The sequence below is a fragment of the Sorex fumeus genome, unplaced genomic scaffold (genome assembly GCF_029834395.1).
Source record: "Sorex fumeus unplaced genomic scaffold, SorFum_2.1 ptg000044l, whole genome shotgun sequence".
Lineage (NCBI taxonomy): Eukaryota > Metazoa > Chordata > Mammalia > Eulipotyphla > Soricidae > Sorex > Sorex fumeus.
The window spans coordinates 534,462-561,146 of record NW_026606101.1 but is presented as its reverse complement, the minus strand read 5'-3'; the positions used below and the strand labels follow the sequence as shown (position 1 = coordinate 561,146).

The following is a 26,685-nucleotide window of genomic DNA, read 5'->3' as shown; positions in this document are numbered from 1 at the left end:
ATCCTGAGTGCAGAACCAGGAGGAACCCCTCAGCATTGCCGGGTGTGACCCAAAAAGGAAAAGAAAAGAAAAGAAACCTGCGTTAAGAGGCCCAAAGAAACAGCCCCTGGCTCCCGCCCGATAGAGTCGACGGAGTCGCAGAGCCTGTCGGAGTTCCCGGTCCCCCGGGTCGGTTCCACTCGGAAGCCGGGCTTCTGAGGTCCACTAAAACCCAACAGCTTGGGGCTGGAGCGATAGCACTGTGGGGAGAGCGTTTGCCTTGCACGCGGCGGGCCCGGGTTCGATTCCCAGTATCCCATAGGGTCCCCCGAGCACCGCTAGGAGTAATTCCTGAGTGCAGAGCCAGGAGGAACCCCTGTGCATCGCCAGGTGTGAGCCAAAAAAAGAAAAAAAAAGTACGTAAAAGTGGATTCTGGGGAGATAATACAGCCGGTTACATGCTTGCTTTGCACGCAACGGACCCAGGGTTGATCCTCTGCACCCCATAAGATCCTCTGTGCCCTGCCACTAGTGATCCCTGAGGCAGACTCAGAAGTAAGCATTGATGGGCGTTTGTCTTGCATGCAGTCGACCCGGGTTCGATTCCCAGCATCCCATAGGGTCCCCCGAGCACCGCCAGGAGTAATTCCTGAGTGCAGAGCCAGGAGGAACCCCTGTGCATCGCCAGGTGTGAGCCAAAAAAAGAAAAAAAAAGTACGTAAAAGTGGATTCTGGGGAGATAATACAGCCGGTTACATGCTTGCTTTGCACGCAACGGACCCAGGGTTGATCCTCTGCACCCCATAAGATCCTCTGTGCCCTGCCACTAGTGATCCCTGAGGCAGACTCAGAAGTAAGCATTGATGGGCGTTTGTCTTGCATGCAGTCGACCCGGGTTCGATTCCCAGCATCCCATAGGGTCCCCCGAGCACCGCCAGGAGTAATTCCTGAGTGCAGAGCCAGGAGGAACCCCTGTGCATCGCCAGGTGTGAGCCAAAAAAAGAAAAAAAAAGTACGTAAAAGTGGATTCTGGGGAGATAATACAGCCGGTTACATGCTTGCTTTGCACGCAACGGACCCAGGGTTGAGCCTCTGCACCCCATATGATCCTCTGTGCCCTGCCACTAGTGATCCCTGAGGCGGACTCAGAAGTAAGCATTGATGGGCATTTGCCTTGCACGCGGCCGACCCGGGTTCGACCCCCAGCATCCCATAGGGTCCCCCCGAGCATCCCCAGGAGTGATTCCTGAGTGCAGAGCCAGGAGGAACCCCTGAGCATCGCCGGGTGGGACCCAAGAAGCAACAGCTCCCAGCGCCCGAGAGGCAGCCCCTCCCACCTCCCACCTCCCAGCGGGCCCCGCCCGGACCTCTGCCCGCGGAACCCGGGCGGGGACGCCGCGGCGCGGTTCCCATGGCAACCCGGCGGCGCGGCCCGTCGCGCTTCCGGGCGGCGCGCGGCAGTGACGTCACGGGCGGCTTTCCGGCCGGTGGCGGAGTGTCGGGCCGAGGGTGCGGGCGCCGGGCGGGGGCCGCCAATGGGGGCGACGGGCGACGCGGAGCAGCCGCGGGGGCCCGGCGGGGCCGAGCGGGGCGGGCCCGAGCTGGGGGACGCGGGGCCGCTGGTGCCGACGGTGAGGGGGCGCGCCGGGGCGGCCGGGCGGGGCGGGGGGCCCGGGCGTGTCCGCCGGCCGCCGAGCGGGCCCCGGGAAACGCGGCTGCCTCTCTCCGACCCTTGCAGAAGGCGCGGGGCCGCGACTCTGCGGGCTGCACACCTGCCCTCGGCCGCCCCCAGCCCTCGCGCCGGCCCCGCGGTGGGCGACGCGGCGAGAGCGCCCCGGCGGGCCGCGCCGCGGTGACCTCCGTCCCTTGGTCCCCACAGAACCCGTGGAACATCATGATAAAGCACCGGCAGGTGCAGCGAAGGGGCCGCCGCTCCCAGATGACCACGAGGTGAGGCCCGGGGGCGGGGGGTGGGGGGCATCGCCCCAAGGGACGTGCCGCCGAAGCTCGGGGTGGCCCCGAGGGGTGCAGCGAGGCCCCGAGTCGCAGCCCCCAAGTCGGTGAAGCCCGGGGTAGCCCCGAGGGGTGCAGCGAGGCCCCGAGTCAGAGCCCCCAAGTCGGTGAAGCTCGGGGTAGCCCCAAGGGGTGCAGCGAGGCCCCGAGTCGGAGCCCCCAAGTCGGTGATCACCCCAAGGGACGTCCCGCCCAAGTCGGTGATCACCCCAAGGGACGTCCCACCGAAGCTCGGGGTGGCCCCGAGGGGTGCAGCGAGGCCCCGAGTCGCAGCCCCCAAGTCGGTGAAGCTCGGGGTGGCCCCGAGGGGTGCAGCGAGGCCCCGAGTCGGAGCCCCCAAGTCGGTGAAGCTCGGGGTAGCCCCAAGGGGTGCAGCGAGGCCCTGAGTCGCAGCCCCCAAGTCGGTGATCGCCCCAAGGGACGTGCCGCCGAAGCTCGGGGTGGCCCCGAGGGGTGCAGCGAGGCCCCGAGTCGGGGCCCCCAAGTCGCTGAAGCTCGGGGTGGCCCCGAGGGGTGCAGCGAGGCCCCGAGTCGGAGCCCCCAAGTCGGTGATCGCCCCAAGGGACATCCCGCCCAAGTCGGTGATCGCCCCAAGGGACGTGCCCCCGAAGCTCGGGGTGGCCCCGAGGGGTGCAGCGAGGCCCCGAGTCGCAGCCCCCAAGTCGGTGATCGCCCCAAGGGACGTCCCGCCCAAGTCGGTGATCGCCCCAAGGGACGTGCCGCCGAAGCTCGGGGTGGCCCCGAGGGGTGCAGCGAGGCCCCGAGTCAGAGCCCCCAAGTCGGTGAAGCCCGGGGTAGCCCCGAGGGGTGCAGCGAGGCCCCGAGTCAGAGCCCCCAAGTCGGTGAAGCTCGGGGTAGCCCCAAGGGGTGCAGCGAGGCCCCGAGTCGGAGCCCCCAAGTCGGTGATCACCCCAAGGGACGTCCCGCCCAAGTCGGTGATCACCCCAAGGGACGTCCCACCGAAGCTCGGGGTGGCCCCGAGGGGTGCAGCGAAGCCCCGAGTCGGAGCCCCCAAGTCGGTGAAGCTCGGGGTGGCCCCGAGGGGTGCAGCGAGGCCCCGAGTCGGAGCCCCCAAGTCGGTGAAGCTCAGGGTAGCCCCAAGGGGTGCAGCGAGGCCCTGAGTCGCAGCCCCCAAGTCGGTGATCGCCCCAAGGGACGTCAGGCCCAAGTCGGTGATCGCCCCAAGGGACGTCCCGCCAAAGCTCGGGGTGGCCCTGAGGGGTGCAGCCAGGCCCCGAGTCGGAGCCCCCAAGTCAGTGAAACTCGGGGTAGCCCCAAGGGGTGCAGCGAGGCCCCGAGTCAGAGCCCCCAAGTCGGTGAAGCTCGGGGTGGCCCCGAGGGGTGCAGCGAGGCCCCGAGTCGGAGCCCCCAAGTCGGTGAAGCTCGGGGTAGCCCCAAAGGGTGCAGCGAGGCCCTGAGTCGCAGCCCCCAAGTCGGTGATCGCCCCAAGAGACATCAGGCCCAAGTCGGTGATCGCCCCAAGGGACGTCCCGTCAAAGCTCGGGGTGACCCTGAGGGGTGCAGCCAGGCCCCGAGTCGGAGCCCCCAAGTCAGTGAAGCTCGGGGTAGCCCCGAGGGGTGCAGCGAGGCCCCAAGTCACTGATCGCCCCAGGGGACGTCCCGCTGAAGCTCGGGCTGGCCCCGAGGGGTGCAGCGAGGCCCCGAGTCAGAGCCCCCAAGTCGGTGAAGCTCGGGGTAGCCCCAAGGGGTGCAGCGAGGCCCTGAGTCGCAGCCCCCAAGTCGCTGATCGCCCCAAGGGACGTCCCGCCCAAGTCGGTGATCACCCCAAGGGACGTCCCACCGAAGCTGGGGATGGCCCCGAGGGGTGCAGTGAGGTCCCGAGTCGGAGCCCCCAAGTCGGTGATCGCCCCAAGGACGTTCCGCCGAAGCTCGGGGTAGCCCCGAGGGGTGCAGCAAGGCCCCAAGTCGGTGAAGCTCGGGGTAGCCCCGAGGGGTGCAGCTAGGCCCCAAGTCGCTGATCGCCCCAGGGGACGTCCTGCAGAAGCTCGGGCTGGCCCCGAGGGGTGCAGCGAGGCCCCGAGTTGCAGCCCCCAAGTTGGTGACCTCTGAGCACCTCCAGGTGTGGCCCCCCCGGACCCTCCCCCCCCCCCCAGCACTGCTGTTTCACTGGCTCAAGTGCCTCCGTCCTCAGTCACTGGGCGTGGAAACAGCCCCCAGGCCCCTGAGCATTACTGGCGGGGCCCCTATAAAGACATTTTTAAGGGCGGGAGATAGTACAGAGGGTGATCCCTGAGCACAGAGCCAGGATCTGGGCATATGTGGAGGTGTCCTCTTCCCCCCCCCCCCAAAAAAGGAGAAAACAAAATTTGGACCAAGCCCAGGGTATGCTCATGGATCAATTCTGGTGGGGCTGGAGGACACTCAGCGTGCCAGGGATCAAATCCTGCTCTTAGTGTGCAAGAGCACACTTACCCACTGCACTGAGCCCCCGCCCACTCCCAAAAGATGTCATTAAAAGAGGCAGGGTTGTGTCTCAGCAGTAGCACTGTCCTCCCGTTGTTCATCGATTTACTCAAGCGGGCCCAGTAACGTCTCCATTGTGAGACTTCTTGTTACTGTGTTTGGCATATTGAATACGTCACAGGTAGCTTGCCAGGCTTTGCGGTGCGGGCGAGATACTCTCAGTAGCTTGCAGGGCTCTCCAAGAGAGGCAGAGGAATCAAACCTGACTAGGCCAGGCTAGGCGCGCAAGGCAGACGCCCTACCCACTGTGCTATCGCTCCAACCCTATCTCAGCAGTAGAGCAATATTTTTAATTATTCCCCTCCCTTTTTTTTTTTTTTGGCTTTTGAGGTCACAACTGGGGATGCTCAGGGGTTACTTCTGACTCTGCCCTCAATGTTCAGGGGACCATATTGGATGCCGGGGATGGTCCCCAGGTCAGCCAAGTGCAAGGCAAACACCCTCCTCACTGTACTATTCCTGCGGCCCAGATTATTTCCTTCTTTTAAATAAAGCTTTTTTAATTATCCCTCCTTCCCCTTGTTGCTGTTGTTCCCGGTTGTCGCTGTGACTGGTGTGCGTGCACACGCCCCACGGTAGTGCTCTTTGAGGCGTGCTCTCCTGTAGTTGCTGCAAACGTACATCCCCACTGTGCTGATACCCTTAGTGGCGCACACAGTCGTGGTTGTGGTGCTGCTCACATGGTGCACTTTCTCCTTTTATTTTGTTTTGGGACCACACTTGGCTGGACCCAGGGCTGACTCCTGGCTCTGTGCTCAGGAATCACTACTTATGGGGACCCCCCCTGGGATACTGGGGTTGAACCTGGGTCCGGCTTTGTCCAAAGTAAGTGCCCTACCCGCTGTACTGTCTCTCTCGCCCTCACTTCTTTAGTTGTGATGCTTGCACAGTGTAGCAGCCCTTTTTTGTGGTTCACACACACACACACACACATATACACACCCATGGAGCAGCTGGAAATGACAGAAATGAAGCGCATGCTCACAGATGTGGGACTCCAGGGATTTGAACTTGTAAACATTTGCTTGCAAGGGAGGTGCTCTGGGCCAAAAAAAGGAAATAATTTGGGCCGGAGGAACGGTTCAGCAACCCCCCCCCAAAAAAAAAAAAGACGTGGGGCTGATAGTACAGTGGGTAGGACACTTGCCTTGCACATGGCCATTCAGGTACCATCCCTGGCGTCCCATATAGTCTCATGCACGCCAGGAGTGATTCCTGAGGGTAGAACCAGTGATCACATCCAGGTGTGATCAATATCGATGCTGATCTAAGATGAAAATTTTTTACACTTATTTATTACCTATTTATTAAATTGTATGGACTTCCTGTGAACCTTTTATCTTGAATTTAATCTTGCTGTCATTCTTGTTTTTGTTTTGTGGGGACCACACCTTGCAGTGCTGGGGGGCTGGGGAGCACGTGGTCCAGGGGACAAACTCAAGGCCACAGACTCACTGGGCCTGTGCTCTACCGCTTGAGCTCTCCCCCCAGCCTAATCTTACATTCACTCTCTTAGAAGCCAGTTATTATGTCCTAAGACTATGGGAAAATAATACCCACTACCTAGAGTTCCAAGGAAATGAAACTAAAGGCATGAGTCTCAGGTCTGCCCAGGACCCAGGCACAGGGCTAGTTTCAGGAGCACTGTTGGCTCTTGGCATGAAGGAACCCAAGTCGGGTAGATGAGCAGACATGGGTTTGGACAGGACCCGTGACTGTGTCTCCCTCCCAGTTTCACAGATCCTGCGATCTCCATGGACCTCCTCCGCGCTGTCCTGCAGCCCAGCATCAACGAGGAGATCCAGACTGTCTTCAACAAGTACATGAAGGTGAGGGGGGCAGGGGGCAGAGGGAAGAAGGCCCGTGCTCCGACCCCATAACATCGCTATTGTTATTTACAAGTACTTTGGAAGAGGGGCTGGAAAGATTGTACAGCGGGGAGGGCATTTGCCTTGCACGTGGCCAACCTGGGTTTAACCCTCGGCATCCCTTACGGTCCCCCAAGCACCACCAGGAGTCACTCCTGAGTGCAGAGCCAGGAGTAACCCCTGAGCATCGCTGAATGTGACCCCAAAACAGCAAAAACAAAATTATTTTGGAAGGAAAGTGGATAGAGACAGAGAGAGAGATAGAAAGAGAGAGAGAAATATGGCCAGAGTGATAACACAGCAGGTAGGGTGCAACCAACCTGGATTCAATCCTGGTATTCAGTAAGATCTCCTGAGCCCCTCCAGGAGTGATTCCTCAGTGCACAGCCAGGAGTAAGCCCTGAGCACTGCAGGCGTGGCCCTCTGCTCTCCTCCCCCCCCCAAAAAAAAAAAAGAAAACCAAATTATTTTGGGAGTGGGGGCCAGAGTGATAGTACAGTAGGTTAGCATTGCCTTGCACACAGCCAGCCTGGGTCTCCAGCACGACATATGGTCCCCCAGCCACCACCAGGGGTGATCCCTGAGCACCATCAGGTGTGGCCCCGAAACAGAATGCTCTGGGATGAGGAACCTGACTCGTGCTTTCCCTGCAGGAGCCCCAGGTTTGATCCCCAGCACTGCGTGGTCCCCCTAGTACTCCTGGGTGTGGTTCTAAAAGGAAAATTAATTAAATTATGTATGGACCTATCATAACCTTGTATGTGGCTCTACTCATACCCGAGCTCCGGATACTCAGAACTGAACACTTCCTAGACAACGTTTGTTTATTCATTCAAGCCGTGTTTACTCAGCACCTCGCATGCTGGCACCTTTCCGGGCCTGCGGGAGCTAGCGGGGAACAGAGCCATGTCCTGTGCGACTTTAGAGATCGTACACCCCGGGAAAGGTGGGAGAGTGGCCTTGTGGCTAGGAGGCCCCTATCAGAGGACAGACACCCAGATCAGGTGAGAACGAAGGCAGGCGGGTGCTTGACGCCTCGCACGCACCCACCTCCCCAGAGTGGCCTCAGCACACTGAGCCGGGAGAGCAGGACCTGAGGGGCCCGCGAGGCGACAGGGACCCAGCCCCTGCAGGATTCCTGAAGCCATGGTAAAGACTTGGGGTCTTATTGTGAATAAACGGAGGTTTCTGGAAAGTTTTGAGCAGAGTGTATGATCTTGAGATTTTCACAGAGTGCAACACTATGGCTGTTTCATAGAGAATAGACTTTCACAAGTAACAGTTCGGAGGCAGGTGAGGAGAGCTAGCAGTAAAGATGTCAGAAAGGGGGCTGGAGTGATAGCACAGCGGGTAGAGCGTTTGCCTTGCACGCATCTCACCCGGGTTTGATTCCCAGCATCCCATATGGTCCCCTGAGCACTGCCAGGAGCAGCTCCTGAGCTTCGCCGGGTGTAACCCAGAAAGCAAAAAAAAAAAAAAAAAAGTTTAAACTGTGTTAAAAACATAAATAAAATAGCATCTTTTTTTAAAAAAAAAAAAGATGTCAGAAAAGGCTGGGACCACAACCATAGCACAGCGGGGAGGGCACTGGTCTTGCACACGGCTGACCCAGGTTCAGTCCCTGGCATCCCATATGGTCCCGCGAGCACCACCAGAAGTAATTCCGGGGGCTGGAGCGATAGTACGATGGGCAGAGCATTTGCCTCGCACACAGCCAGCCCGGGTTTGATCCCCAGCATCCCATGTGGTCCCCCAAGCACCACCAAAAGTAATTCAGGGGCTGGTGCCATCGTATAGCAAGCAGGGTGTTTGCCTTGTGCACTGCCAACCCAGGTTTGATCCCAGGCATCCCAAATGGTCCCTTGAGGACTGCCAGGAGTAATTCCTGAGTGCAGAGCCAGGAGTAAGCCCTGAGCATGGCCAGATGGGGCCCAAAAACAAAAAGATACGGGACAGAGTCCTCTGTGGTGCTTCTCCCTAGTTCTTCCAGAAGGCAGCCCTGAACGTGCGGGACAACATCGGGGAGGAAGTGGATGCTGAGCAGCTGATCCAGGAGGCCTGTCGCAGCTGCCTGGAGCAGGTGAGACCCATGGAAACAGATGGGGGGGCACCCAGTGCAGCTCGGGGCCCTGATCAGAAAGGGGGCCCCAGGGGAACTGGGGGCCTGCCTCTCAGGCCCACTTAGCGCTTGGACCTGTTGCTGACGGCAGGGAAGGGAGTGGCCAGGCGCTGTGTGTGGTGGGTGCCTTCACATGCACCGTTCATCCCTGCCTCAGTGGTGGCTGAGGGACTCCGGGCAAGCTCACTGCAGCTCCTGCTTTGCAAGGAAGAATTGATCGAGCAGGAGTGAGACTGGTCGAGTTCTCTCTGGGAGGGTTTGGTGACGGGCACTAACAAGGTGCTGTAGCCCTTTTGCTGATTAGTGACTTCGGGTGAATTTAAGATAAAGGGACCAAACTGAGGACTAGAACCCGGGGACAGCGTCACATTCTCTGGGAAAAACGCTCCGAGGTGTTGGTGTGCGGCTTTCAGACCCGCAGTGAGGCAGGAACCATCACAGTGGCCGACAGCGGCTCCTCTCCAGAGTCTGCGTGGAGGCAGATACGCAGGGCCCTTCATTTCCCCTCACCTACCCCTTGAGCCCACTCTTCCAGGAGCTGGATTTGGACTTGGCGTTCCTCTTCTGCACATCCTGTGGGTTGGGGAATATCACTCTCCAGGGCGAGATTTCACCCGTGGTCGCTACCAATCTTCCAACATGCTTCTATTAATAGCAGTAGGGTATGATAGCAATCTTTATTGCTAGCTTGGGGGTCACCACCCTTTCCACCTCTGGCTCTCAGTGTGTGGCCAGGAGGCCCAGCATCAGGCCGGTCAGTGTGTTCCCAGAGAGCAGTGCACCTGTTAGTGTGCGTCCCCTGCTGCTATTAATAGAAGTTCTCGGCGTCTTGCAGACTCCGTGCTTACCCGTGAGACATTAGCCATCCAAGCTGGACGTTTCTCTCCAGCAGCCACAAGGTCTGCTTCCAGCTCCGTCCTGTGACTTGAGCGCCAAGGTCGTGCTTGGGGCAGGTTCCATCCCCACCACTGAGGAGCAGCACTCACCCTCCCCTCCCCCCCTTAGCCTCTGAGCATTGCTGGGCGTGGTCCAGACACCGAAAGGAAGGACAGTAATCGTGAGAGTGAATAATAAACCTGTTATTGATGTTAGAGCAGAGCAGCCTAATGAGATCGTCCCTTGAAGGGCCTGAAGAAGTGGTGAGTGTTTTCCGTCCAGGCTCTGACCCAACACCAAGCCCGTCAGGTGTGCCTCCAGAAACAACAAAAACAGCAACAACAACAAGAAAACCTCTCCTCCCTGGCCCCTTCACTTTTTGTTGTTGTTGTTGTTTTGTCTTTTTTGCTTCTTGGGTCACACCCGGTGTTGCGCAGGGGTTACTCCTGGCTCTGCACTCAGGAATCACTCCTGATGGTGCTCGGGGGACCATTGGGATGCCGGGGATCGAACCCGGGTTGGCTGCATGCAAGGCAAATGCCCTACCCGCTGTGCTATTGCTCCAGCCCCCCCCCCTTTTTTTTTCCCCACTTTTGAAGCCCTTGGTTTGATCTCTAGCCCTGCAGAAAAGGGGAGAAAATTTTCTCTGAATACCATGAGGAAATTGGTACAGAAGGAAATTCCAGAAACTCTTGAGTTCCAGTGAAAAATAAAGAATGGAGCGACGGGGAACTGAACCATTCCTTTGTGTCCAGTTTGTTCCTGTATGGGCACCTGCATCCCAGAGCTCCTTTCTGGTCATGGTGTGACTGGAGAGCCAGAGTCTCGAGCAGAAGGTCCCGTGCTACCTCCAGGCCACCGGCAGCCACTGTCAGGTCGGGGCCCAGAGACTTCTGTCCTCTTTCAACCGAGGCCAGGATGAGTCCCGCTGTCGAACAGTCTTCTCACCGCTCTTAGCCTCATTTTTAACCTCTAAAATTGGGGATAAGACCAGTTCCCACCACCAGTGGCTTGCTGTGAAGACTGAGAGAGTTGAGGCAAACTACAGAACATGTTAGGCGTTGTGTACGTGGTGCTCCTCTTCACAATTAGTAATATTGCTGTCTCAGTAAAGGTAAAGGTAAAGGCCCTCCCGTTGATGATTTGCTCGAGCGGGCCCAGTAACATCTCCACTGGAGACTTTGTTGTTACTGTGTTTGGCATATCGAATACTCTCGGTAGCTTGCCGGGCTCTCCGAGAGGGGCGGAGGAATCGAACTCGGGTCGGCCACGTTGGCCGCTTGTAAGGCGAACGCCCTACCACTGTGCTATCGCTCCAGCCCAAGACAAGCTTTGGGGTCTCCAAGTACTGTCTGAAGTCCCAATGTGCAAAACTGCCTGAGGAACTCCGTGTGGCAGTACAAGATTCTTCAGACCCAGCATCAGACCTTTTCCTTCATTTGCATAGAGTCAGGACTTGACTTGCTCGTTTTTCACTTCCGAGTACTTATCTTGGGCATCTCAGTGGTGTTGCCTAAAGTCCTCAGCTACTCCCTCCACCACGACCTTTTTTTTTTTTTTTTTGAAAGAATGACTTCTTATTAACACTTTTCTTGGGCATTTTTTTTTTCTGTTCATACAATATCGAGTAATTTTGCAGACTCTTGTTTTGTCATTTTATTTATGTAAATAATATACGTTCTTTAAGAAGAGCCCGGCATGAGGCCAGAGAGATTGTACAGCAGCTAGGGTTCTTGCCTTGCACAGGGACCAATCCAGATTCGCTCCCCAGCATTGCCTGGGTCCCCTAAGTACCGCCAAGAGTGATCCCTGAGCGCCGCTGACTAACCCAAAAAGCAAAAGACAAAAAGAAAAATGTTCAGCATGGTGGTTAAGAATGCAAGCTTTGGGGCCAGAGCGATTTGCCTTGCAAAGTACAGTGGGAAGGCATTTGCCTTGCACACAGCTGATCTGGATTTGATTCAGAGAGGTTTGAGCACCTCCAGGAGTAATTCCTTACTGCAGAGCTAGGAGTAACCCCTGAAAATCACCAGGTGTGACCCAAAAGCGGGGGGCGGGGGGGGGTTGAATGCAAGCTTTACAATATAAAATAAATCACTGTGACCCTGTTGCAGGGGCAGGCTTGACAGGTGGTTGGGAAAATTGGAGACAGTGGTGAAGGGAAGGTGACAGTCTGGTAGAATTGGTGTTAGAATATTCAGTGCCTTTAACAAATCATCATGAACAACTTTGTAAATTATAGTGTAAAAATAAAGTGTAGGAGAAAAAAAAATTATATACGTACACCTTAACTTTTTCATGTAAACTCCAAAATGGCACAGAATTTTTTTAAGTTTATCAGTGACAGGTAAGATATGATTATTACCATGACGAAATCCAAGTATAAAATAAAATTTAATGCAATATAGTTTAGATTCCAGTCTTAAAAACTTACGTAAATGAGAATAGGCATTTTATTATATTGCCTTAAATGGTTTTCATTTCCTTATTCGCATAGGTGAAAATCAGATAGCAATCCCAAATTGGCGCTCATTGGTTTATTTTTCTGATCATTCGGTTTGCCATTTCTTTAACCTTTGTTGGAGCAAACAATATAAAGTAAATTTGTTTTGAGCCTAGGGGGGCAGGTTGGGGTTGGGAGGAAAACTGGGGACTTTGGCGGAGAGAAGGTCACACTGGTGGCGTTGGAACATTAAATGCCTGAAACAACTGTATTATAAACAACTTTGTAAGTCACGGTGTTTTGATAAAAATAAAATTTTTTGAAAAAGAAGAATGTAAGCTTGTGCCGATGGCTCAGTAGACTGAGGGGGTGCTTTGCTTGCAAGAGGCCAAAGTTCAATCTCTGCACTGCCTCAGTTCTTTGAACACGGCTGTCAGGAGTGATCCCCACGCACCAAGCCAGGAATAGTCCCTGCACACCCCTGAGTGTGACCCAACAACACACCAAAAAACGCACTTTCTCTCAATGGAGTATATCCAGATACGAGTCCTGGCTTTACTGCTGAGCAGTTGGATAACTTGAAGAAAGATGCCTCACCTTACCAAATTTCAGCATTCTCATCAGCAAGTGGAATTCGAGTCTCTGTCTCATAGACTTATCCTGTGGATTTTAAATGGCAAGACTGGGGTCAGAGCAGTAGTTCAGCAGTTAGAGGCCCTTGCTTTTGCACGCGGCTGGCCTGGGTTCAATCCTGGGCGTCGCACATGGTCCCAGAGCCTGCCAGCGGTAATCCCTGAGTGCAGAACCAGGAATGGGCCCTGAGCATCGCGGGGTGTCACCCAAAAAGAAAACAAAAAGACAAAGTGGCATCTCCAGAGGGGCCTTTGCTGTCACTCCTTCTCAAGTAGCTCCTAGCTCACTCCCTCTCCCACTTCTTACCAGTGTCTTCACTCCATTTGTCTCAATCCGAGATTATTCACAGGTCTGGTTTCATGGTTTTGCTTCCCCTCGGCTGCATCTCACTGGCATCTTGATCTTCTCTGGGAGAAGGCCTGATCTTGCTCCGTAGGTTTTCGGCCTAGTTGATGACTCCGAGGTTGTGTATGCTGTAGCTTAGCAAAGAAATGGTTGAGCAAGTGAACCAGTAAGCAAACTGATGAGATTGGAACAAGTTTTTGCACTCACAGAACTTTCCGCTCAGGGCCGACGCCTACAGAGTAACTTGCGCCACCAACGTGCATACGTGTACAGTGGGACTTGAGCAAAGGGACACAGTGGGAAGGAGCGGGTAGATCATGAGTTCAGTTGTGAAGCTGGCAGTGTTAAACCACCCACGAATAGACAGGGTCTGCAGTTAAATCCGAGACTCAGAGGGCAGGCTGTAACTCCAACTGAAACGCTGAAGGCATCCGTTCATAGACGTGAGTGGAGGCTGGAGTACAGACGCAAGCAGAGAGGATGGAAGAGAAGGAACAGACGCGGGGGGCGGGGGAGAGAGAGGGGAGTCACTGGCCTCTGAGCTCAGGAAGCGGCCCCAAAAGCGGAGGGAAGGGCTGTGGGGAGGTCACTGCCAGCACCCCAGTCCCTCTGCTGAAAGGCCCCTTCTGTGTCCTCCCCGCTGGGTCCCATCCCGTGTGCTGGGCTTTTTGTTTTGTTTGGTTTTGTTTTTGTTTTTAACCTCCGACGCATTTCTCATCATCTGAGATCGCCTTGTTTCTGTATTTGTGTGGCTTATCGTCCAGATCGTTCTGGCCGTGAATGCCACAGTAGTCTGTAGGCATTGAGATTTCTGTTTAGTTGGTTGATTTTTTTTAATGTTGCTTATTTACCATTGTAGATTTTCTAACAATAATTATTACTATATTGAGTCTTTTAAAAATTAGTTTTGGGGCTGGAGCAATAGCACAGCGGGTAGGGCGTTTGCCTTGCACACGGCCAACCCAGGTTCAATTCCTAGCATCCCATGTGGTCCCCCGAGCACTGCCAGGGGTGATTTCTGAGTGCAGAGCCAGAAGTAACGTCTGTGCATCGCTGGGTGTGACCCAAAAAACAAAAAAGAAAAGAAAAAATTAGTTTTATCCCCAGTTCGGAGTTGAGACTTAACCTACTTTATGCTTGATCTTCCTCCTTCAGGCCAAGCTCCTGTTTTCCGACGGAGAAAAAGTGATCCCCAGATTGACTCATGAGCTTCCTGGGATAAAGGTCAGAGTCACTGTGTTCTGGAGTAACGGAAGGGCCGGGGGCAGGTGATTGCAGGACCCAGGAGGCATCCTGCAGCCTCCGTGTCCGCAGGGCCAGCCATAGAGGCCACCTGGCTGCAGCGGGGGCCAGGGAGCGGTCGTCCCCGCTGTCTCCAGCTCCCTGGCACTGCCCTGCCACCAACAAGCCCTCCCCTTCTCACTCAGCGTGGCCGGCAGGTGGAAGAGGACTGCGCCCTTCGGGGAAGCCCCATTCCCAAAAAGGTAAGCGGGAATTAGCTTCCTGGGTGCTTTCGGGCCTTTCCGGGCTGACCACTAGAGCCCCTCTAGAATCCTCTGTTCTGTCGGGAAACTCCTCCCCATCCCGCGCCCCTGGACTGGCCTGGGTGGGGGGACTCCCCTGGGCCGGCTTCTGACAGCTGTTCTCTGTGGCAGAGGAAGGGACGGCCTCCTGGGCACATCCTGTCAAATGACCGGGCAGCCGCCGGCATGGTGTGAGTAGGGGCCGCAGAGCTGCTGGGAGGGGCGGGTGGCTGGGCCCCCCGAGAGGCCAGCGGGCTGGGGGCTTCGCAAAGAGGGAGGGGCACTGGGACCTCGTACCACAGTGCGGGGCAAACTGCTGCCCCAGCTCCTTTTCTCGCTTGTTCTATTTGTTCGTTTTTATGGTTTTATGAGTCACTCCCAGCGGTGCTCAGGGCTTCCTCCTGACTCTGCAGTCGGCTCATTCCTGGGGGTGCCCCGAGAACCATACGTGGTAGTGGGAATCGAACCCAGGTTGGCCGCATGCTGGGCCAGCTTCCTACCCTCCACCCCTCCGGCCATCAAGTTGGTTGTTTCCAGAGAGATTTGAAACGACCTGTTTTGTTTTGTTTGTTGTTTTTTTCCCAAACAAAGTTCTATGTGGAAGCCTAGTATATAAAGTTCCGTATGTAAAGATAAAAGGTACAGTCTGGTTAAGCAGGGTAGGTGTGATTTGAAACCACCTACTTAGATGGAGTAGAATTAATCATCCAATCTCAGTTTTCTCTCTGGCCTGAAGCGGTTTCATCCGTCACAAACGCCACCAGCAGTTGTCACTGCTGGGCCCCTTAGAGGGGAAGAGGACGCCTCAGCACCATTCCTGGACTTGGCCTCGAGGCTAGGCTGACGCAGGGCCAAGGGTGGCCCCTGTGAGTCCCCTAACGGGCGCCAGGCAGGAGGACTCTGGGCTAACGAGAGGGTGTGAGGGGCTCCGCCAGCAGCAGCGAACTCTGGGCCAGCCTTAAGCCTCTCCTTGCCCAACTTACCTTTCTTCTGTCCTTCCAATCAGATGGAAACCAAAATCCTGTGAACCAATTCGCCGAGAAGGCCCCAAGGTATGATTAGGGGGCGTGGCGGCGACCCCTGTCCCACAGACTCTGGGGCCCCCACAGGGATCAAGGGCGGGGGGTGGAGCTGGGCATGTTGTTGTTCCAGAGCTGCCTGGTCTCTGCCCCGATTGCCCCAGCACTGGGCGCCCAGAGGGGTCTCGGGATTGGAACTGGGGGCAGAGCAGAGACGGGATTTGAGTCTTCCCACTCATCCGTCCTCGGAGGTGGGCGGTGACGTCACTGCCCCAAGTCTGTGCATGATCCCAGGCTCGGGAAGCCTTGCGCCATCCACCCTTACTCTTCTGTGGGTGAGGGGTATCTTTTCCAGCCAACCTCCCCGGTACAGAAACCCGTTGGTCTAGTTGCCTGAGGAGCTTGACACGCTTGGGGACAGTGTAGCCGAGAGATTGGCCAGAGCCGACCAATGATGGCTCCAGTCCTCCTGGCAGCTGCCTCTATTGGACACCACGGTGTCCCTTTTTTTATTATTATTTATTTTATTTTTATAAAGTTGTTCACAGTATTTGATTACATTTAATATTCGGATACCAGTTCCACCACCATTACACCTTCCCACCACCAATTGCCATCCCACGCCCCAAACCCTACCCCCAAAGCGGAACCGAAATACTTTATTTTGTATTGCTTGTTATGAATTACCCACTAAAAATGAGACCAGGGGCTGGAGCGATAGCACAGCGGGTAGGGCGTTTGCCTTGCACGCAGCCGACCCAGGTTTGATTCCCAGCATCCCATATGGTCCCCTGAGCACCTCCAGGAGTAATTCCTGAGTACATGAGCCAGGCGTAACCCCTGTGCATTGCCGGGTGTGACCCAAAAAGCAAAAAAATAAAAAATAAAATAAGACCAGTGAAGATTGTTGGGTTTCACCAGTCAGGAGCTATTCAGCCCTTCTATAAGCGATTAGTAGCATGTTGTTAAAGGTTGAGCCTTGTGTGCTTATTTCTATATCTGTAGAAATGTATTTCCCCCTACGATTGGTTGCCTTCTACCTTAAATTAAACCCAGTCAAGGGGCCAGAGCGATAGTACAGCGGGGAGGGGGTTTGCCTTGCGTCGTCTCCCAAGCACCACCAGGAGTAATTTCTGAGTGCAGAGCCAGGACTAACCCCTGAGCATCACCAGGTGTTACCCAAAAAGCAAAAAAATAAAATAAAAGTTAAAAAACAATCAAATGTGGTGCACTACTCTTGGTATATTGGTGGTGTAAAGTATGAGATGTCGTGATACGGCCGCCCCGTCCAGGAATACATTGACTCACGGGTGAGGCTCATCCACGCATGTGGAGAGCAGCCTTGAGCGGGGTGGCAGTTGAGTTCTGGAGATATTCAGCTGCCAGGGCTGGATCCGTTGAGGCAGGGAGGGGCCTTTCCCACCCACCTCTGGGTTCCCCTGGATTACACAGCCAGGCGCAGGGTCCGGCGGCATGGCTATAGGCATCTTGTTTTATGCTTTCTTCTGAGAGATTTATATTGAGTCTCTGGATCATGGCCGTTAATGAGATTATGTGGGGCTAGGGCAGCTTCTGGGTGTAACCGCCAAGCTACAGGGAATCGGGGGAGACAGGTGGGGGGTTCATCCATTCCATTCCCAGTTCCGTTTGAGCCTGGAGTTTTCAGTTACAAGTCCTTCGTACCTGGGACACCACTGGTTTCAGCCTCTTTTGCGTCCCCTGTTAGGAAACCTTTGATGGGGAGGGGTCCTGGGTCACACCCAGTGTATCTTAGGGCTACTCCTGGCTCTGTGCTCAGGGGACTCTGTGATGCTGAGGATCGAGCTAGGGTCAACCACATACAGGCAAGGCAGGGACCTTACTTGCCGTTCCATCTCTCCATCTCTTAGAGCAATGGGGTCCTTTTTCACTGGGGGGAGGGGGGCATGGCGGGAGCAGGGCCACACCCAGTGTTGTTCAGGGCTCCTCTGGGCTCAGTGTCCAGTCATCATTCCTTGGTGGAGATCAGGGGCCACATGGGGTACCAGGGAATCGAACCCCTCCCCCAGCAGGCCAGACCCTCTCAGCCGCCCTGGCTCCTGCCCTTGGTACCTCGTAGGCAGCCTTCCTCCCCTCCCCTCCGACACCCCGTGTGCCCAGCCCCCATCATCTCACAGTGATGCAAGGACACTGCACCCAGCTCCTTGTCCCTGGGCCTGGCCTGTTTCTGATTACTCGGTTTCGAGACTCATCTTTTGGGGAAGGGGCAGACCGGTAGGAGAGGGCCGCGGGAGGGCGGTTTCCATGGGTCCTAAAACTGAACCCTCGCCTTCCCACTCTCCTGCAGTGGGATCCCGCTCGCCTCAATGAGTCAACCACCTTTGTGCTGGGCTCACGTGCCAACAAGTAAGTGTAAGGGCCATGGTGCCGAGGCGGGGTTGTTGCCCACCCCGGCATCACAGCTGCCAGCAACCTTACCACTCGCCTGTTCATTGCAGGGCCCTGGGGATGGGGGGCACCAGAGGGAGAATCTACATCAAGCACCCACACCTCTTTAAGGTAGGTGAGTGCTGGGGGAGCGGGAGGAGATGGGGTGGGATCCGCCAACAGCACCAAGAAACCCGGAGCCGCTCTGACGCGGGAGTCCAAAACTGGGCGTCCCGGTGGCCCCTGTCTCTGGCCATCTGTCAATCTGTCATGTGCTCAGGGGGGTGGGGGGTGGTGACAGTCAGGAATACCAGCTTCCCTCGCATGCTTCCTCGTGCCCAGTAGAACTCATAGTTTCACATCTGGGTAAATGCCCGGAAGTGGAATTGGCCTTAGTGCCAAGCTGACATCTCTCCTGACCTTATCCCTCGCAGTATGCAGCTGACCCCCAGGACAAGCACTGGCTGGCCGAGCAGCATCACATGAGGGCGACCGGGGGGAAGATGGTAAGCATCGCTCCCTGGGGCCCCAGCAGAGGCCCGCCCAGGACCACCCAGCTGCCGACCTCCCGATTGGGAACCACCGCACTGCCGAGTGCTGAAAGCAGACACTGGCCCTGGACTCCCTGCCCTGTCCCCGGCCTTCCACGCACCGTGCCCTCCCTCCCTCCACATCCTGGCTGGACACGTAGACTCACTAGCTGTGCGGGAGGGTGGCAGGTGCGGGGCAGGGAGAGCAGAGCACAACTTCGAGTGTTAAGAAGCAGCACCAGGGGGCTGGAGCCATAGCACAGTGGGTAGGGCGTTTGCCTTGCACGCGGCCAACCTGGGTTGATTCCCAGCATCCCATGTGGTCCCCTGAGCACCGCCAGAAATAATTCCTGAGGGCAGAGCCAGGAGTAATACCTGAACATCGCTGTGTGTGACCCTGAAAGCAAAAAAAAAAAAAAAGACGAAGAAGCACCAGAAAGGAAGAGGGCCAGCACTGACATTTTGCTCCGAGCGGGGCTCTTCCTAGGCACCCTTGAATAGACTGGTCTGCTGTTTGCAGTGCTCTCCTGCCAACACAGCTGGGCTTGCTGGTTTTGTTTGTTTGTTTTTTTCCAGCTTTTTGGGCCACACCCAGCAATGCTGGGGGGTTACTTTTGACTCTCCACTCAGGAATCACTCCCGGTGGTGCTTAGGGGACCATGTGGGATCACTTCTAGTGGGCTCAGGGGACCGTGTGGGATGCGGGGGGCGGGGGGGGGGCGCCAACCTGGGTTGGCCGCATGCAAGGCAAATGCCCTCCCTGCTGTACTATCTCTCCGACCCCTGCACTCTTTTGTTAATAGTTTTGTTTGGGTTTGTGGTGGGGTTTTGTTTGGTTGTTTGTTTTTATTTTGGTGGGGCGGGGCACGGAATGTGTTGATGCTCAGGGATTACTCCTGGCTCTGCATTCAGAAATTATTCTTGGCAGTGCTGGGAGGACCATATGGGATGCAGAGGATAGAACACAGGTCAGCCTCTGCAAGGCAAACACCTTCCCCACTGTACTATTGCTCTAGCTCCCAAACTGCCTCTTTTTTAAAGAGGAGAGACTAAATTAATCACAGTCCCTACTCCCTCACCTATGAAGTTTTTTGTTTGAGTAAAAGACTGTCTGGAGGGGCTGGAGCGATAGCACAGAGGGTAGGGCATTTGCTTGCACACGGCCGACCCGGGTTCGATTCCCAGCATCCCATATGGTCCCCTGAGCACCACCAAGGGTAATTCCTGAACGCAGAGCCAGGAGTAAACCCCTGTGCATCGCCAGGTGTGACCCAAAAAGCCAAAAAAAAAGACTGTCTGGAGGCACTGTTGCCCAGTCTGTCCCAATTTCCTTTCCCCTACTAAATTGTTACACTGTATCCACCCCATCCTTCTGTTCCTTCTATTAAACAGATGTTTAATAGGGAGCTGGAGTAGAGTGGGTAGGGCGTTTGCCTTCAGGATGTTGACCCAGGTTTGATCGTGGGTTTGATCGTGGGCGTCCCAGATGGTCCCCTGAGCCCACCAGAAGTGATCACTGAGCATCCCCGGATGTGACCCAAAAGTCAATTTTTTTTAATTTTTTTAATAAGCCTAATAAACCTATGTTTAATAAAGTGTAAGTGGCACTGAAATGATTCAAAAGCAGTGATCACTGTCCTTTGCTCCTTCCCAGGCCTACCTCCTCATTGAGGAGGACATTCGGGACCTTGCTGCCAGCGATGACTACAGGTAACGCCAGTAGGTCTGATGTCGTCACCCCCAGCCCATCCACCTTACAGTAGTCCCTGGGATGAGCCTGGACACCCATGTTTCAACTTCTTCCGCACTGTCTGTTCCAGAGGCTGCCTGGACCTGAAGTTAGACGAACTGAAGTCCTTTGTCCTGCCCTCCTGGATGGTGGAGAAGATGCGGAAGTACATGGAGACACTACGGACAGAGAATGAGCATCGCGCCGTGGAAGCTCCCCCGCAGACCTGAATGGGTGGCCTGGCCAGTTGTGGCAGCCCTCCAGGGCGCTCCGACCCGCATGGCCAAGGCCTCTGCCGGACTGTTCGACCGTGGGTCTCAGCAACATTAAGCTGTGCCTGGGCTAGTCTGTAGTGAGTCATTACAGAGCAGCCCAGACGGGGCACATAGTTCTTTATTTGTAAAGTTATTGGGATAAGAAACAATTAAGCAGTTTGTAATAAAGACAGGTGGTGAACCTGCTATGTGGTCTGTGTGTGTGTGTTGGAGAGGGGTCAGTGCTGACAACATCCAGGGTCTCTGGAGAGGAGGCTCAGAAGGAAAGGCTGCCCAGAGGCCCTTCCCCAGCCCACCTTAGAACAGGAAGAGCCCACCGGCCCTGGGCCTACCCACTTTAGAAACCTTTCCTGGGCCTCTCCTCACCCAGTTAAGGTATAGAGATAGCGCCATGTGGTAGCTAGCCCCTTAGAAGACTGATGACAAACTGTCATTTTATTATAGGGCAGGATGTTGGACTTGTTTTCTACCCTGTAGACCTCTAGTTTTTTCCCCCTTGCATGAACTTAGCACTGTAGCGGACGCAGTAACCTCTCCATTAGTGAGACTTCTTGTTACTGTGTTGGGCATATCAAATATGTCACGGGGAGCTTGCCAGACTTTGCTGTGCAGGCGAGATACTCAGTAGCTTGCCAGGCTCTCTGCGAGGGACAGAGGAATTGAACCCTGCTCGGCTGGGCCACTGGCTTGCAAGGCAAATGCCCTACCCGCTGTGCTATCACTCCATCCCTGCATGAACTTAAGTCTCAGCAAAGGCGTGCAAGACATTAAAAAATGAGGAATGGGGGGGGGGGGGCTGGAGAGATAGCACAGCGGGTAGGGCGTTTGCCTTGCACGCGGTCGACCCGGGTTCGATTCCCAGCATCCCATATGGTCCCCTGCACCTCTAGGAGTAACTCCTGAGTGCAGAGCCAGGAGAAACCCCTGTGCATCGCCGGGTGTGACCCGAAACAAAAAAAAAAAAAAAGCAAAAAAAAAAAATGAGGAATAGGGCTTTTCACTTTGAGGGAGAGGTCACAGTGCTGTGAGAAGGGAGACCCGTCCGCAGAGAATAGGAGTCCAAGCCCGACTTGCCCGCCTGCCATTCAGAGACAGGCGTTGGATCGCCCAAGATTCATCCCACGTGGACTTTTCCTTGGTCCTTTAATGGTCGGCGCGTCTCCGAGGCGCCCCAATCAGCGGCAAATCCGTTGGTTAATGGCAGCCCCTCCGACCAATGGGGCCTCAGAAGCGGTACCCCGCCGTCCAATAGCAGCGCGCCGGTGGGTGGATCTATCCGTTGCACGGCGATTTAGCACTCTGGAGCGTCCTATTGGCCGGATCAAACCCAAGCGAGGCGCTGATTGGTCGGCTCTGCTCGAGGGTTACGATTCAAACGCGGGCGGGCGGGCCCGCAGCCCTGCAGTTGCAGTCGTGCTCCCCGCGGTCTTCTCTCTCCCAGCGCCGCCGGGATGGCCTCCCAGAACCGCGACCCCGCCGCCGCCAGTGTCACCGCTGCCCGCAAAGGAGCCGAGCCCAGCGGGGGCGCTGCCCGGGGCCCCGTGGGGAAGAGGTGAGTGTTGGGGAGCCCCACCTCCAGCCAGCCGGATCGCCCCTGAGCTCCTGGGCCGAGATCCAGGCCTTCCGGGACCCCCCGTCTCCTGGGAACAGGGTGGTCAGTGGAAGGTGGAGAGGACACGCCTGGAGCTCGTCTGCTTAGCGACCCCCCTCACTGCCCTCCCGCCCCCACCCCCCCCCCCAAGTGGGGATCTGCTGCCTGGAGGCCCCGCAGCCGAGCTACATCCAGGGACCCCCCCCCCCCGCCCCGGGACCTAACGGTGGGGGAGGGAGGATGGGAGAGACGAGGTCCCGCATGGAGAGAGATGCCAGGGGAGCTCGGAGGGGAAACACGCCCCTGCGAGTCCTGTGGGAGCCTGGAATTAGGGCGGCTGAGGAGGAGGCGATGGAGAGGAGCCCAGGCGCCCCTGACAGCTGCCCCGCACAGAATGGGGTCTGCGAGTACCACCTGGAACTCGGACCCACTGGGATTCCCAGGTGACTGCAATGCTCTGTTTGCAGGTTACAGCAGGAGCTGATGACCCTCATGGTGAGTGACATCCTGCCTGGATACCCAGCCTCCACCTGCCCCTAATCCTTTTCCTTCCTGCCCTCCTGCTGTGTGCTACTTGGAGGGGGGCGGGGAGGGGGGGCGGGGGGACGAGAGAGGCCCACCCAGGCCCCCACACCTACACCGTTTCTTCTGAGTCTAGGCTCACAATCCCATCCCCCCACGATCCCATTATCTCTGAAATACACTTCCTTCCTTCCGGGAAACCACACCACCGCCTTCCCCTGCCCTGCCTGGCCTTCCTTCTGTGCCCAGTTCACCTACCTACCTTGGTGTCAAGAAAAATCCTTTGGGACTGGCCTTTTTCTTTTTTTTCTTTTTTTCTTTTCCACCGAGTCTTAAGCTGAACCCCTCCGTCCCAGCCACAGCCGGGAGTCTCCAGGCCTGGGTGTGGCCTGCAGTCTGTAGCTTGTTGAATTGCCCTCCCAGCAACCAGCAAGGCTGGTGGTGGGGAGATCCCTCCCTGTTTATGTCTTTTTTTTTTTTTTTTTTGCTTTGTGGGTCACACCCGGCGATACACAGAGGTTACTCCTGGCTCTGCACTCAGGAATTACCCCTGCCGGTGCTCAGGGGACCATATGGGGTGCTTGGAATCGAACCCGGGTCGGCCGTGTGCAAGGCAAACGCCCTACCTGCTGTGTTATTGCTCCAGCCCCTCCCTCCCTGTTTAATTCCTCCTCCTTTCCCTGGTGATGATGAACCTCAGTCCCCACACGCCTTCCCACCGGGACTCGTTTGTTCGGTCCCAAGGGCCTAATCAGTCACTTCCACACAACAGCTTCTGTCTGGTCCGGCTGCTGCTTCCCCGCTACTAACGGTAGTATCCAAACGCCGATGTGATTAAAGGAAGGGGTTCCCCTTACAGTCCTCTTTTCCTACTCCCCAAAGTGTTCCCTCCCACCCAGCAGTGTTGCGTTTCCTCCCCAGATGTCTGGTGACAAAGGCATTTCTGCCTTCCCCGAGTCAGACAACCTTTTCAAGTGGGTGGGGACCATCCATGGAGCCGCTGGCACGGTAAGTTGGAGGGGTGAGGATGTGGGGGGGCCTCATGGCCGAGGGGCAGGGCCGTTGCTCTCTCCCTTGGGCAGAGCGAGGCCTCACACCATCGCTGCAGCACCCAAACTGCAAGGGAGTGCAGAGACTTCCACAGCTGTGGCTCAGGGGTGGCTCTTGCTGCTGGGCTGGGTGGGGGCTATTCTTGGCTCTGTACTGGAAATTGCTCCTGGCAGTGCTCGAGGTACCATACTGTACCCGGTATCAAACCAGGGGTGGCTGCATGCAGGACAAGCACCTTCGCTGCTATGCGCTCTCTCCAGCCCCACAAGTCTTCTTACATCAGAAATTCAGAATATCCCCTCATCTTCCATTGTCGGGCTGGAGCGATAGCACAGCAGGTAGGGCATTTGCCTTGCAAGCGGCCAACATGGCCGACCCGAGTTCGATTCCTACGCCCCTCTCGGAGAGCCCGGCAAGCTACTGAGAGTATCTCGCCCGCACGGCAAAGCCTGGCAAGCTCCCCATGACGGATTCAATATGCCAAACACAGTAACAATTGTCTCAATGGAGACGTTACTGGGCCCCGCTCAAGAAAATCGATGAACAACGGGAGGACAGTGACAGTTTCCGCCGTCAGCAGTTGATGCTTCCATGGGGCTGTCTTGTGCCCCCCGCTGGGTAAAGATGCCGCTTTGTAGCCCTACGTGAAAAGCTTTGAGTTGTCCCACACCAAATAGAGAAATTATCAGAACATTTGTTTGGGGAGGGGTGGGGCACACCCAGTGGTGCTCAGAATCACGCCTATGTGGCTCTGGGAATCAGATGGGGTGCAAGGGATCAAACCCGGATTGACAGCGTGCGAGGCAAGCACTGCCCACTGGACTATCTCTCCGGCCCCCAGAACACTGTCTTCTGTCTAATCCCAAACTGCAGAGGTCCCGGTGAGGCCAGACCTGCTCTGAATCTCTTGAGTACGGGATCTTACCCCGTCCCGCCTCCCCACCAGGTATATGAGGACCTGAGGTATAAGCTGTCCCTGGAGTTCCCCAGCGGCTACCCCTACAACGCGCCCACCGTCAAGTTTCTCACACCCTGCTACCACCCCAACGTGGACACACACGGCAACATCTGCCTGGACATCCTGAAAGACAAGTGGTCCGCGCTCTACGACGTCAGGACCATCCTGCTGTCCATCCAGAGCCTGCTCGGAGGTGATTGCGAGGAGCCCGTTGGCGTGCCCGTTCCCCCCTCCTCCACCCAGCACCCCCGTGACTATCCCTTTCTCCACCCACAGAACCCAACATCGAAAGCCCTTTGAACACACACGCTGCTGAGCTCTGGAAAAATCCTACAGGTGGGGCCTTTGTGCCTGGGCTTGGGGTGCCCTTCCTCCTCTCAGCGAGTCCAGGGGAAACGGCGGGGGATTGTCAACCCAGGGATCCCTATGCTGCCTCGGCCTTAGTGTTTCTGGCTTATTTATCGACCAGGCAGAAGTTTATTTCTGTTTAAGAACTGCACCTGACTGGGGCTGGAGCGATAGCACAGCGGGTAGGGCGTTTGCTTTGCACGTGGCCAACCCGAGTTTGATTCCCAGCATCCCATAAGGTCCCCCGAGCACTGTCAGGAGTAATTCCTGTGCATCACTAGGTGTGACCCAAAAAGCAGGGAAAAAAACAAAAGGGATTCTCTCCCATTCTCACCGGAAGGGGAGTTTCCGGCAGGTCTGCCAGGTGGGTGGGCAGCCGAGGGGACAACCGATGCTGGAGCCACCCCCCACCACAGCACCCCTTCCTCCCAGCCCGGCACTCACTGGGCCCATGGGTCCTCTTGCAGCCTTCAAGAAATACCTGCAGGAGACCTACTCCAAGCATGCCTCCAGCCAAGAGCCTTGACGCGGGGCCCGCCCCGCCTCCTGTCAGCATCTGTTCTTCCACTCGGCCGTCTGTCCTCCTCCTCCTCCTCCTCTGTCTCTGTACGGGACTCCGTGTCTCAAGCTGTGGTGTCATTTTTGTTTTGTTTTTGTTATTTTAAATTAAGTCTCGTTCAACCAACCCTTGTGATGAATATATTAAATAAATACATTTGGGGGGGCTTTTGTTGGTTTTTTTTTTCCCCTGGTGGTTTGGTATTTTGTGAACAACTTGCCACCTCTTGGTTACCCTGGGTCTGGAGTGCCCATTGGATGTGGGCCCTCCCTATTTCTCTCAGGCCTGCTGAGAGAAATAAGCATCTACTCCTGTCAGGGGCGGCCCAGCGATGTTCGCTCCCACTCCAGGCCTGGCAGACAAACACCCAGCACATGAGCTCTCTGCTCTCAGCTGCTGAAGGCTCTGCATTGCTTCCTCCTCTCAGACGGGCGTCCCTGCCCCCCCCCCCATAACCATCAGCACATGTGGAGCTGTACCCAGCTTTAAAAGGAGTTGAGGGGGGCTGGAGCGATAGCACAGCGGGTAGGGCATTTGCCTTGCATGCGGCTGACCCAGGTTCAGTTCCCAGCATCCCAGATGCCGCCGCCGCCACCCCCCCACCCCCCCAGCACAGCCAGGAGTGATTCCTGAGTGCATGAGCCAGGAGTAACCCCTGAGCATCGCCAGGTGTGACCCAAGAGCAGAAGATGAAAGGTTGTTGAGGAGGGAACTTATGACACACCTTTTCCTACCAACACCTTCAGAATGGCTCTTGTCTGGCCGGCTCCATGCTGAGGGGACCCTGGCCATTTTCCCCAGCACTTCCTGCAGGTGCTGCACTCACTGGCGCTTAGCTGCAGCTTCTGTGGGGGCCATCTGCTGGTGGCCTGCACCTGTCCTGAGTGGGGCGGGAGTGGTGGACCTTGTTCATCTGAGGTGAATGAACCCCAACACTGCCTCAAAGCTCCCTTAAATGGTTCCAGGTGGCTTGGGAATGTTCCAGCTGCTGTTGTGTGAATATCATGGCCCTGCAGGGAGGGCCCCATCTGGAAGCAACCACCGGTAGACTTGGAGCTGTCACGTCTGGGATTGGAACCAAGGGCCTCTGCTTGGTGTGTTCTGATTCGAAGGTCTCACTCAGATGTGCCCGGGGGCTGGAGCGATAGTACCAAGGGTAGGGTGCGTGCCTTGCACTCGCCAATCCCCTTTCGGTTCCTGGCATCCCATAGGATCTCTCAAGCATTACCAGGGGTAACCCGTGAGCACCGCCAGGTGTGGCCCAAAAGCCAAAGAAAACCTATGAGGAAGTGTGACCCTTATGACCATTGACCACGCAGACCCCACAATGTAGGAACGTACGCCTTGCTGAGTACAGCGACCAAGTGCAAGTACCCCAGTTAAGACAGGCACATGAGCAGACTGGAGCAACAGGA

General features: G+C 56.2%; 2 protein-coding genes across 3 annotated transcripts; both read left to right on the top strand.

Moving 5' to 3' along the window:
- Nucleotides 1-1,504: 1,504 nt before the first annotated feature.
- DNTTIP1 (deoxynucleotidyltransferase terminal interacting protein 1) lies at nucleotides 1,505-20,428 on the top strand. 2 transcript variants are annotated; one of them, XM_056121233.1, is made up of 13 exons: nucleotides 1,505-1,610; nucleotides 1,859-1,929; nucleotides 6,209-6,305; nucleotides 8,326-8,424; nucleotides 13,916-13,984; nucleotides 14,188-14,244; nucleotides 14,416-14,474; nucleotides 15,290-15,335; nucleotides 17,629-17,687; nucleotides 17,780-17,840; nucleotides 18,143-18,214; nucleotides 19,893-19,948; nucleotides 20,059-20,428. In XM_056121233.1, the coding sequence occupies exons 1-13, from the start codon at nucleotides 1,515-1,517 to the stop codon at nucleotides 20,195-20,197; spliced, it is 981 nt and encodes a 326-aa protein (XP_055977208.1). In that variant the 5' UTR covers nucleotides 1,505-1,514; the 3' UTR covers nucleotides 20,198-20,428. The 2 variants fall into 2 exon arrangements, with proteins under 2 accessions (XP_055977208.1, XP_055977207.1); XM_056121232.1 differs by having other exon boundaries at nucleotides 1,718-1,929.
- A 1,211-nt stretch (nucleotides 20,429-21,639) lies between these two features.
- Nucleotides 21,640-25,299, top strand: UBE2C (ubiquitin conjugating enzyme E2 C). Its single transcript, XM_056121238.1, has 6 exons — nucleotides 21,640-21,794; nucleotides 22,301-22,328; nucleotides 23,277-23,363; nucleotides 24,352-24,556; nucleotides 24,640-24,699; nucleotides 25,179-25,299. Exons 1-6 carry the CDS (start codon nucleotides 21,694-21,696, stop codon nucleotides 25,235-25,237), a joined length of 540 nt encoding a protein of 179 aa, XP_055977213.1. The 5' UTR covers nucleotides 21,640-21,693; the 3' UTR covers nucleotides 25,238-25,299.
- The last annotated feature ends 1,386 nt before the right edge of the window (nucleotides 25,300-26,685 follow it).